Raw genomic sequence first — 13,611 nt, 5'->3', positions numbered from 1 at the left:
TGGAAGTTCCCGAGGCACTCAAAGTGGATGTGATCGTGCCTTTTTTCTGGAAGACAAAGCAGCTAAGTGGTGGGAAGCAGTCTCGCCAGCCATGACCGCTACAGGACCAGTCACATGGCAGAACTTTCGAGAAACATTTCTGAAATAGTACTATCCGCCGGAAGTCAGATTGCAGAAGTTAAGTGAATTTGAAAATCTCACTCAAGCCCCAGACATGTCAGTGGTGGAATACACCTCCAAGTTTAATGCACTTGGGTCTTATGCTCCGGCCATCATGGCGGACGAAGTTTTGAAGCTGCACCTCTTCAAGAGAGGATTAAACAGTAGAATCCAGTCAGCCTTAGCAGTTTATCAGCCCGCCAATTTTGCAGATCTTATGGGCGCAGCTATCCGAGCTGAAACCGACATCCGCCGCAGGGAGGGAGAGAATAAGAACAAGCGACCTCATGCCGGTCAGTCTTCTCAGGGCGGTCAGAAGTTCAGAAAGCCAAACCAATCAGGCGGACCTTCCTCAGGGTAAACCTCAGCGGCCAACCATCAAGGACCCAAGCCATGCCCGAAGTGCGGTTTCAGACACCCCGGGGAATGTCGAAGAGCCAGTGGTGCGTGCTTCGGATGTGGGAAAGCAGGGCACCGGATCACAGATTGTCCTACGGCCGCCAACCAAGCAGCTGGGCCCAACAAGGGAACTGGGCCGAATGTGGGAGCTAACCCCAACAAACCAAAGGAGAATAAGCCTAATGCCAAGGTGTTCGCTATGAACCAAGAAGAGGCGGACGACGCCAATGAAGTCGTATCAGGTACCATCTTACTTCAAAAAGTACCTGCTTATGCATTGTTTGACTGTGGTGCTACACACTCTTTTGTGTCTAAGAGGTTTGCTAGAAATTAAGACTCAAGCCCGAATCTCTAACTGGACCTTTTCGGATAGCCACACCTACGAGTAAGACCATAGAAACTCATGAAATTCACAAGGATTGTAAGATCGGTATCGCTAATCAGACTTTCAGTGCCGACTTGATACAATTGGTTATGGTCGATTTCGACATCATTCTAGGAATGGACTGGGGTTAGCCAAAAACCACGCAATAGTGGACTGTAAAGGGAAAAGAGTTAAGCTCCGAACCCCAAATCAGAAAGAGATCGTGTATCATGGTAAATCCAAGAAACAAAAATCACTCCTTTCCGCTTCCCAGGCATTGAAGGCCATGAAATCCGGAGAAGACATCTACCTAGCAATGATCAATGAAGTGCAAGGAGAAGTTGAAATGAGGACAGAAGACATCCCAATAGTATGTGAGTTCCCGGATGTTTTCCCAGAAGAACTCCCAGGGACAGTTCCGGACCGCGAAGTTGAGTTCGAAATTAATCTGGTTCCTGGTGCAGCACCAATCTCTAAAGCACCTTACAGGATGGAGCCAGCTGAACTCAAGGAGCTAAAAGCGTAACTCCAAGAATTGCTTGACAAAAATCAAATTTGACCTAGTGTGTCCCCATGGGGAGCACCAGTACTCTTTGTGAAGAAGAAAGATGGGAGTATGAGATTGTGCATCGACTATAGGGAACTGAACAAGATCACTATCAAGAACAAGTACCCTCTTCCGAGGATAGACGATCTATTTGACCAGCTCAAGGGAGCCGCAGTATTTTCTAAATTGGATCTGAGGACTGGATACCACCAACTGAAGGTCAGGGATGAAGATATCTCCAAAACAGCTTTTCAGACAAGATATGGGCATTAAGAGTTCACAGTGATGCCTTTTGGGTTGACCAATGCGCCTGCAGCCTTTATGGACCTAATGAACAGAGTGTTCAAACCATTTCTGGACCGGTTCGTAGTGGTATTTATTGATGACATCCTCATTTATTCTCCCAACGAGGAAGAACATGAAGAGCACCTCCTCCTTGCACTACAGACACTGAGGGAGAAAGAGCTATATGCTAAGTTTAAGAAATGTGAGTTCTGGCTTAAGAGTGTATCCTTTTTAGGACATGTGATCTCGGAAGCAGGAGTATCAGTGGATCCCAAGAAAATTGAGGCAATTACAGAGTGGCCAAAACCTAAGAACGCCACAGACATCAGGAGCTTTCTTGGACTGGCAGGTTATTACAGGAAGTTCGTCGAAGGTTTTTCTTCCATAGTTATACCACTGACTAAGCTCACTCAAAAGAATTCCAAGTTCATCTGGGATGAAGGTTGCGAGAAAAGTTTTCAGACATTGAAAGAAAAACTTGCATCCACGCCAGTGCTAATCTTACCTACTGAAGATAAGGAATTCACCATCTACAGTGACGCATCTAAGGAAGGTCTGGGATGCGTACTCATGCAAGAGGGAAGAGTGATCGCCTATACGTCAAGGCAGTTGAAACCGCACGAAAAGAACTACCCTACGCATGATCTTGAGTTAGCACCAGTTGTCTTTGCCTTAAAAATTTGGAGGCACTACCTCTATGGCGCCAAGTGTGAAATTTTCACAGATCACCAAAGCCTCAAGTACTTGTTCACCCAAAAAGAACTAAACATGAGGCAAAGGCGATGGATCGAACTACTGAAGGATTACGACTTGACTATAAGTTACCATCCAGGTAAACCGAACAAAGTGGCCGATGCTCTGAGTCGGAAAAATAGGGGCAAGATCACTCTAGCTTCCCTCTCGGCCCAGCCATGTCTGCAGGAGACCGTCAAGTTAAATCAGGACCGAGACCCCGAGCTAAAGAAACTTAAGGAGCAAGTCAAAAGCGGGAAGTCTCAAGATCTACAAATTGATGACAAGGGAGTCCTATGGATGAATGGACGACTGTGCGTACCGAACAACGATAACCTTCGCCAAGAAATACTATCAGAAGCACACAAGTCCAGGTTTTCAGTCCATCCAGGGAGTACAAAAATATACAGAGACCTTAAGAGGAATTTTTGGTGGAACGGAATGAAAAGAGATGTGGCAGTATTCGTCTCTAAGTGTCAGGTTTGTCAATAGGTCAAAGCAGAGCACCAGCGACCCGGAGGATTATTGCAACCGTTGGAGATACCTGAGTGGAAGTGGGACCATATCTCCATGGACTTTGTGGTAGGATTACCAAAGTCAAAGCAAGGTCAGGACGGAATATGGGTAATTGTAGATAGACTTACAAAATCTGCACACTTCCTACCCCTCCGTATGAACTACAATCTGGACAAATTAGCTACACTGTACATGGACAATATTGTAAGACTTCATGGAGTACCGGTGAGCATCCTGTCTGACAGAGACCCAAGGTTCGTCTCGCGCTTTTGGAAGAGCTTTCAAGAGGCCATGGGAACGAAAATAACCCTAAGTACTGCCTATCATCCTCAAATCGATGGACAAACGGAGAGAACCATCCAAACCTTGGAAGATATGCTGCGAGCATGCACTCTTGAATTCAGTAGCAATTGGAGCACTCATCTACCTTTAATTGAGTTTGCTTACAACAACAGCTATCACAGCAGCATCGGAATGGCCCCATACGAAGCTCTTTATGGAAGGAAATGTCGATCACCACTTTATTGGGATGAAGTGGGAGAAAAAGCAGTAGTAGGACCCGAGCTCGTACAGATAATAGTAGACAAGGTTACAGTTGTCCGAGAAAAACTCAAGGCAGCTCAAGACCGACAAAAGAGTTGGGCAGATCTGAAAAGAAGGCCAGTGGAATTCAACGTTGGCAATAAGGCCTACGTAAAAGTCTCGCCTATGAAAGTTATTGTCCGATTCAGCAAAGCTGGGAAGCTGAACCCCAGTTATGTAGGACCCTTCGAAATTCTGGAAAAGGTGGGTACACTGGCATACAGATTGGCACTGCCGCCAAACATGTCGAGAATTGATAATGTTTTCCACGTGTCCCAACTACGGAAATACATCTCGGATCCAAGCCACGTGTTGGAAGTAGAACCGCTCATGATCGAAAGTAACTAGGGAGAAGAGCTGAAGTACGAAGAAGTTCCCATTAGAATTGTGGACACCAAAGACCAAGTACTAAGGCGACGAATCATTCCCTACGTCAAGGTGCAATGGTCTAACCACACTGAAAGAGAAGCCACATGGGAGCTAGAAGAAAGGATGAGGAACCAATACCCTTACCTCTTCATAGAACTAGTCAACCCAAGTTTCGAGGACGAAACTTCCCATAAGGAGGGAGGGATGTAAAATCCAGGATTTTAGATTTTATCATGATAATATTTTATACCAAGATTTGCAAAATTTTCGAAATGGAATGAATAATTTTATGTTGAGCATTATTTGGAACTCAAGAATTTAAATAATATCGTGTATATTTTGGAATTTGAGATATGCAGAATTATACCGAATATAGATCTAAGATTTGATATACCTGGATAAAGATTTAAGCAGGAAGATAATTCAATCTTGGATTACAAATCTTGAAGTAGATATCATAGGATTTTCGAAAATATTGAAGGATTTAGGGAGGATTTTCGAAATTGATGAGATATAGGGAAAAGTCTGCACGATAAAATACAGGCTTGGGAAAAATTTAAAGGTTTAACTACCAGAATTTTAAGAAAAATATCAAACTCTTATTTTTGGAAAAGTACCACTAAGTTTCGAATTTAGGTAGGTAAATTTTCGGGATTTAAGAAAAATAATTTTATTGGGAAATAAAAAGTCTACCGAATATTGGAAATTAGACACAAAAGTCGAAATTTTTGCAGGCTGGACAAGGCATAATTTCGAAATCATCCAAGGGAGATATCTAAATTTCGAAATTTATTATCCAGGATCAAGGATAAATATTTAGATTAGATCACGATTCTAGATGAAGATTTGATTCAAGTTTAAACGCGCGGATGACACCATCGAGATAGCAGCCAACCCCTATAAATAAGAGGGCCTATAACTCGAAAATTCACACCTCAAACTCCTCCAAATTTCGAGTCTTGTTCTCCCTAGTTCCCCTAGGTAATTTCGAGTTTTGCTCAACCGAGTAGCGAAGCGCTGCCATCCAGTCGCCGAAGAGGAAATTTTCGAAATTTCCTGTGCAAGCAACCCTATCTTTTCACGTTTTTCAGCAAGAATTTAAGGTAAGTGGGCTTGTTTTAAATGTGTAATTTCAGTGTATGCATTTTCGTTTTTTTGAAATTTCGGTCGAGTACAATTCTTCTTCTACCCCCCTTCTGGTTATGATTGCTGCATGGGTTTTATGTTGACACTGTGAGGATTCAACTTGATATGGGAGGGAATCCCAACTATGATATGACCCTCATACGGTGGGGATATAACCGATTCGGCCTCGCCCCCTTAGAGGAATAAAAATTAGGGACTGAATTCAGTAAACCATTGAAAGTAGAGGAATCTCAGTGTCAGGTCAATGATACGAATGTGGTATGAGTCAAAATATGCATGGTGTGTGTGTGTGTATTTCGAAATTGTATATGCATGTTTTTGTGTACTCGAACGGCCCCCACTTGCTGAGTATTTCCCAAAATACTCACCCCTTACTCCCCTCCCCAGATAAATCCGAAGAGCGGGTTGAGGAAGAAGAGTCAGAACAATTCTGGGGCTGGTGATAAATTTCGAGAATTGTAGTATTCGGTATTCGGATTTAGAATTTTCGTATTTTTTTTATTTGTAAGACGTTTCCGCAATTGTTTATTATTTCGGTTGTAAAGACATCGTTTTTTTTATTTATGAAATAAACTGGTTTCGGTTTATACTGTGCTACGAGGCTGGTTGTTTTTCGATTGTGTGATTGATGAACAACGCCGATGTCGACTAACCCCGGTCTCGGGGCGTGACACTAGGGATCCCGGTGTGAATAAGACGTAACAAGTCTCCCACCTACTCTCCCAATCGGGGTGCCGGTACGTCTTATTCCTAGACTTCGGTCCTTTCTATGTCGAACATCTACAATAGGAATCGATCTTCTCCTATGCAATTCGATACCACCGAACATCTAGTAACTTGGCTGCTTTGCCAAGGACTCATCTATGTCAATTGCATTTCTATAATTTAATAGACAAAATATAAACATATCAAAGCATAAACAATCTAGTATGTGGTTTAGCGAAACTCCAGTCCAATCTGACTCGAGTCGTATTTCCCGGTTCAACATTGATTTATACCTTTCTTTGTTTGATGTTTGGTTGGATTAAATCAATCCCAATCTTCAAAACCTTCAATACCAATCTGAAATACATGTATAAGACGCACTATATCAATCTTCAACTCAACTTATAAAAACCGATATGAATCTCGATGCATTTCTACGGCATAACGGTGTAGTCTTGATATACCGGCCACTTATACATCATAAGAGCAATATCACCGATTCATAACAACAATGATATGCATATCATAACCCCAAAATTCTGTACAACTCATACCATATAAGCTGGAAAATCGATAACAATCGTATACGATAACATTTCTTCGATCCGGTTTCGATTCTACGACGTTTAACATATCAAGAATATCATATATGAATCATATCCGATTCTAATAATATCACAATTTCACAACATATCAGAAACATAAGAAACTTACGTCCAGTTGAAGTTCTCGTCGCCAAAAACACGATACTGTACTCGGATTAAAATTCTAACGGGCGGATTGTACAAAATCACAATTCTAGTATCAAGAAGTACAACTCTTCCCCGGAGCTCTCTCCTTCTCTTTTCCTTTGTCTAAAAATTGATGAATGACAAAGTTATATATATCATGCATGGTGAGGGGCAAATGGCTTCACCTTAACACAACACGTCTCGCGCATATGCGCGACCATCCTCGGCGCATATGCGCGAGACACTATGTCTCGGCGCGTGTAAGTCTATGCAGCTCGTGCATATGCGCGCCATCATTCGGCGCATATACGCGAGGTCCTTCAAATTCTTCACAACTCTCGGGTACCCTCGCGCACATGCGCGGATCCATGTCGCGCATATGCACGAGGTTCTCTGCCTGCCTCGCGCATATGCGCCCGGCGGGTCGCGCATATTCGCGAGGTGTTCTGTCCTCGCACATAATTCGGTCCTCTTTTCGTCTCTCCCGGTCTAATCCGTTTCGTCTATAATCACCTTAATTTATCCACAATTCATTTCAAATTACAATAATCAAATTCTTGGGCCTTACATAATATCTAAGAAAGACGTGAATTAAAGAACAAACATAGCAAAGTAGAAGAGTTACTTACATGAATTGCCTAGTAGGATAAATTTTTTGCTTTGGATTGTATTTTTCCGTTTACTTAGAAGATCGTGGCTCAATGAACAAAGCGAACAACATGTGTTTTGATCCGTGAACACAAATTTCAGATTGTGTTTAAATTTGAAAGAAAAGAAAGAAAAAATAACCATTGTTGAAGAGTTTGTTACCTGAATGAACTAAGGATAATCGGATCTAATTGACGATTTCTTAAGAAGAAAATTTTACTAATTCACAATATCTTTATTGTCCATTGCAATGTGGCAACAACTTTAAAAAAATTTCTCATCTATTGAACGTATAGACGTGATTAACTGCACACCAATCAAGCAAAATTAAATGATTGAGTATTGTAACTATTTGTATAGAATATAATTTTTAATACAACTAGTTGTCTAACTTAACATTTGATAATTCTGTATTAGGTAGCAATAGGTTTTTTTAAACTACATTTCTTGTGTACACACTAGGTCGACACTCTAATTTTCCATCTTTGACCAATATTTTTGTAGAATTTTTTAAGACTCCACTTGAAAGTTCAACATAGAGCTGAACACATGGTTATGCAAAAATTTCCCAATATTTTGGATTGTTTGACCTATGCTTCATTTATTGTCAAAGAAAACCTAAGTCTTATTGGAAACTTTCGACGTGTTAACTCGAATGGTAATCCAAAATTTTCTTAACTTTTCAATGACATTCGATGAAAAAATCTTGTACTTTATCAGGAACTGTTATGATATATGCATCTATAAAATTTCTACAAAGACTGCAGCAAATTAATCTTGTTCCATTTATAGACCATGTTCGGGCATGACATTTCTCAAGAGCATGATAGGGCTTCCTACTTTCAATACGATTATATGTGGTGGCAAACCACTTTGACTAAGAGAATTACAAAATTCTTCTTGGAAAAGGTTGTGATTGTCATCTTCTACACTATCCCAAGATGTATACTCCCTTTTTCTCTGGGAAACTTGTGAATGAGCATTTTATTAATATTGTCAACATCAACATTTTTTGGTGTGATGATGTCTTTTCCAACCATATAGTTTGTATCGTTTACATGATCTATCATATTAGGAAAAACATAATCAATCAACTGATGAATTAATTGTTCACCTTCCCATGATATGATAATTGAATCTGGTAATTTTATAAAACCTCATTCACAGTAGCAATCCATCACATATGCGCAAGAGAAATTGTGAAAAATTAATATTTTGAACTAATCTCATATTTTGTTGAAGGTGTATTATCTTCATGCAATGCTAGAATGTTGACCTTGAAATGCTTGCAACAATTTGTGCTGCTTTTGATGCTCGTTTAACAACCGGTAGTACTTGCCGAATATCGCCACCAAAAATCTTTATCTTCCCTCCAAATGTCAAGTGATTTTCCATAATATCTTGGAAACATTTATCAATGGCCTCAAAATCAAATCTATTTTCCATTGGGGCCTCGTCCCATACTATAGCTAGTGCACACCTTATTAGTTCTGCAAGATCCGTCTATTTCTTAATTTTGCATAGTGTTGATGCAGTTGGTCTAAGTGGAATTTGAAAACGTGAATGTGCAGTTCTTCTACCTGGCAACAATGTAGCAACTATTCCAGATGTTGCTACTGCAATTATAATTTTTACTAGTTTTCCTTAATTGTGCCAACACTGAGCGGTACAAAAAAGCCTTACCAGTACCTCCAGGACCATCAATGAAGAAAAGTTTTGATTAGTTATGCACAATACATTCTTTGATGGTGTCAAACGAAATTTTTTGTTGAGCATTCAAACGTTCAATAGATGTCAAATCATCATAAGAAATTTGGATAGAAAGCTTATTCTCAATTATTCTTGGTAATAGTGTGTCATCTAAAAACTAAGCACTTATTGATGGCAAATCAAAATCATCAAGTTTTCTTTTGTACTGATGCAATAATCTTCATATTTCAAGCAATAATTTATTGGTAATGAAGTTACTTGATGAAATTTTCTTACAATAATCTTCATACATGTAAAGATGGAACTCATCCTAGATCAGTTCTCTAATTTCTTGGTTCTCATAGCACCAACATAGATACAAATAACATTCTCAGAGAAGATTACATTCTCACAGAGCATGCTTCTAGAATACATTGGTGAACATAAGTATCTGTTGGAGAAGTCATCTAATTTGAACAACCTCTTTAAATGTTGAATATTTAGCCTCATTCACAGTCATAAATTCTTCAAAGGATTTTGGATCTTTGACATGTTTTAAAAGGATACAAAGATGTTGGAACTTTTCAAGTTCGCAATCTTGATTTTGATGATAAAAAAACTTGTTTATTTGTGTTACTAATAATCTACCTTAGTGTGTAGAAGCTAGTATCACTCACGAGCTGTTTACACCGCAAGCTAAAAACCAAACTGATCGTACAAACTGAATCAGTCTAACTGTTACGTCAATTGTGCAGTCCAGCTGATTGTCCTAGTCGATAGGTGGTTCAGCAGGAGAACCTCATAAGCTTGGCCAGCCGAAGGAGTGTTCAACTGATGAAGAAACCCAGCTGATCAATCCAACTGAACAAGAGTGAAATCAATTCAACTGATGAGTCAACTGATTTCTTCAGCCCAAATGAAGAGCAGTTCAGCTGACCAGTTCAAAGCATCAGTCAGAATCTTTCAATTATGGATAAAGACAAACTCTTTCAGTGGAGTCCAGCGGTACGTGAAGGTAAAAAACCATTGTCCAGTCAAAGGACAATAATAGACGTTGCATCAGAGCATTAAAGACAAAACGTTTCAGAGGGGCAGTCAAAAAGTCGAGACACAAAGTCCAAGAAACGAATTCAAGATGCAATTGGTACAACAAATGAGTCTCACTGTACGTTCAATTTTCCCGCCTATATAAAGAGAAGATCAGTGAAGACTCAAACAATGAAATATACACCACAAGAAGAAGTTGAAGAAAAAGAACGAGATACAATACAAAAAGCTTCTTCAAGAGAGAAAATAAAGGGCACGCACATTGCACATTTGCTTTCAGAAGCATTCAGCCCAGAGGGACACTTTGACGTGTTATCTGCTTAGTTTATAAGCCATTTTCCCTCAGTGTGTGAGAACATTCTTGTTCAGTTCTTACACACAAATTCTCTCAACCACTCACATACAGTCTTGCAAAAAGACGTTAAAATTGTGTATGTAGTCTTTGACACATAGACGTTAAAGAAGTGTTGGCTGGAAGGTGCTGCTTCAGTCGTAGCTAGGAGTTCAGTTTAGGCAGTAATGTAAGTCCTAACTGAGTGGGTTTGTACAAGTGCTTGTATAAATCAAAGTCTTCTAGTAGATCCTACCCGAGGTGGTAGAAGGGGTGACGTAGGAGCAATTGAAGTCTCCGAACATCCATAAACATATCTTGTGTATTTAACTGATTAAATACTGTTTTCAAACTGTTTGGATCAGTTGGAGTATTCGTCAGTTCAGTTGTCACCATAACTGAATTAATGAATGCAAAAACTAATCTACACTTTTTCGGTTATTCAGTTTACATAAGTTAAAACGCTTTCAAATATTAACAGTTTTTTTTACGAAGGATTACTTCGAGTTTCTTCCGTTTGATTTTAACCAAACTCGATTTAATTCATCGGTGTTTAATATTCTTAGAACACAAGCTATTGCAGCTCATTGGAAAATATTTTGTTTGAAGCATCCGAAAGATGCTCAGCAAACGTTCCTTCAAAAGATAAAACCTCTCAGTTTCAGATGAAGACACAACATATACTATTCCGACCACTTTACTGTTGCTTCTTCGACGAATCCATTTTTTTCGATTTTATCCATGTGTAATATTGTTGAAATTCTCGATATAAATATTTTCCAATCAACTGGGGATGACAATTAATTTTGAAAAATTCTGGAAGTATTGTCTTAGAGTTGTCATCATCTGCAATTATATCACTATGTGTTGTTCCTAATGAAATTAAATTAAATTTTTGTTAGGTGTATGTAGTTGTAACCTAATGAATGAAGGAACATCCTACTGAAGTCAAATGATAAAATTTGCCACAAATTGTTAACATAATTTGCTTGTTCATGGAGATATTTTTTAAATGAAGGTAATGTTGGACAATCTTTTGTAGCATGATCATGTGTATCACATATATGACAAACAATTTTTTGAATACTTTTTAATTGACCACTCTTTTTCATTTCTAATGACTCAATTTTTCTTGCTAAAGATGCAAGTTTAGCTTGAATATCTATATCATCTTTAAGATTATAGATACCACCCCCATTTGTTGAGTTATTGTTTTTAGTTGTTGGTGGTTCTATTGTGCCTATATTATCCCAATTTTGAGCATTTTCTGCTAATGAATCCAAATATTCCATAGCTTCATTTGAGTTTTTATCTTCAAAAGTTCCATTACACATTAATTCTATCATTTTCCTATCTTTAGGTATAAGACCTTCATAAAAGTGAGAAATTATTCTCCATGTTTCAAAACCATTATGTGGGCATGTATTAAGTAATTCTTTATATCTATCCCAACATTGATAAAACGTTTCTCCTTGTTTTTGAGAAAAAAGTTGTAATTTGTCTTTTAAAAGAGTTTGTTCTATGGGAAGGGAAAAACTTTTTGAGAAATTGTTGTTGCATTTCTTCCCATGATCTTATTGAACTTGATCTTAAATTTTGTAGCCATTTTTTAGCTTTATCTTTTAAAGAAAAAGGGAAAAGCTTTAATCGAACTATATCCATGCTACAATTTTGATCATTATAAGTGTTACAAACTTCCTCAAATTCTCTTAGATGCAAATATGGATTTTCAGAATCTAAGCCATGAAAATTTGGTAAAAGTTGAATAATTTGAGGTTTGAAGTTGAAATTAGAGGCATCAGGAGGAAAAACTAAACAAGATGGGGCACTAGTTCTAATAAGGTTCATATGGTGCCTAAGTGTTTTTAATTGATCATGTTCTTGATTATTATTATTATAATAATAATAATAATTATTATTATTATTATTATCATTATCTTGATTATTTGAATTATCATCCATGTTTAAATTATTTTCAGATACTCGAATAAGTCTACCACTTTTTTTTCGACTCCAAATACTCATACAAAAAAAAAAAAAAACAACACAATACTTATAAATAAAACATAATTAACAAATATAAATTTAATTTATACCTCCCCGGCAACGGCGCCAAAAACTTGCTACTACTTAAATAATAATTCACCCAAGTGTAGGTTGTCTTCAAGTAATATATTTCGTAAGTACGAGATCGATCCTCAGAGAGGTTATTTTGAGTTTAAATTTATTAATTTATAGATTACCAAATGCAAGAATGAAGTTTACAAATTATAAATTTTGTCAAGGCTTGAGGATTTATTCTTGGTTTATGTAATATTGTTTAACTAAAAGTAAAACAAAAGAAATCACCATAAATAATGGTTCCAAAAAATTAAACACACACATAATATAATATAGTTCCCACTATAGAAAATACCGAATTAACCGATATTTTATATATGGTACCTATGATTATAATTATAACTATATAAATAAATAATTGCATAAAGTAAATGTTAAATTAAATCATTATATTTCATTTAGAACAACCGGCAGAGCCACGCTATTGCCTAAATGAAATATATTGATTTAATAAGTTAGTTGCGGTAAAGTAAAAGTTAGTTGCGATAAAGTAAATGTTAGTTGCGGAAAAGTAAAAGTTAGTTGCGAGAAAGTAAAAGTTAGATGCGAAAAATAAAAGTTAGTTGCGATAAAGTAAATGTTAGATTGTTAGATGTTAGTATTAAATCATAATATTTCATTTAGAACAACCAGTAGAGCCACGCTATCGTCTAAATGAAATATTATGATATTATTATATAAATATATATATATATATATATATATATATATATATATCTATGTATATATAATAATAAGTGATGAAATATTTATTGTATCAAAATTAAACAACAAATCAAGATAACCACTTTAATGGTATCAAGCATTTGATGTAAATTGATAACAATAAATAATTCATTTTTATACCTACAATAAAAATAAGTTAGCTAAATGAAAAGAAATAAAGAAAGAATATACAAAATATAAATAATCTTATTTCACCAAGAATGCATCCTCTTCACCTTGACATAATAGATTTAGCTTGCCATAAGCTTACTTTTGATCAACACTAAAATATCACTCATAGTTGAGAACATGAAAGAAAATATATTGGAACTTAGAATTTTGATACACACTCACACTATATTTTACAATGAGATATAATGATTCTCAAGCTAGCACAAGGCCTCTATTTATAGGCCAAATGAGAGAAAGAGTCAAAATTTTTATTAATGCCATGTAGTTGCAATAGTGTTCTTTGTCTCCTCCAAGTTCAATTCCATGTCCCTTCTTTCAATGCTTTGTTCCACAACTTTAATCA

The 13,611-nt window shown here is 37.3% G+C and overlaps 1 protein-coding gene across 1 annotated transcript; it reads left to right on the top strand.

The window, feature by feature from the left end:
* The first annotated feature begins 214 nt into the window (after positions 1 to 214).
* LOC142550069 (uncharacterized) lies at positions 215 to 1,448 on the top strand. The gene is made up of 3 exons (XM_075659309.1): positions 215 to 452; positions 630 to 876; positions 1,058 to 1,448. The coding sequence occupies exons 1-3, from the start codon at positions 215 to 217 to the stop codon at positions 1,446 to 1,448; spliced, it is 876 nt and encodes a 291-aa protein (XP_075515424.1).
* The last annotated feature ends 12,163 nt before the right edge of the window (positions 1,449 to 13,611 follow it).

The sequence above is a fragment of the Primulina tabacum genome, chromosome 6, assembly GCF_025594145.1.
Source record: "Primulina tabacum isolate GXHZ01 chromosome 6, ASM2559414v2, whole genome shotgun sequence".
Taxonomy (NCBI): Eukaryota; Viridiplantae; Streptophyta; class Magnoliopsida; order Lamiales; family Gesneriaceae; genus Primulina; species Primulina tabacum.
The sequence above is the reverse complement of the archived record's forward strand: the minus strand, read 5'-3'. Positions and strand labels throughout refer to the sequence as shown.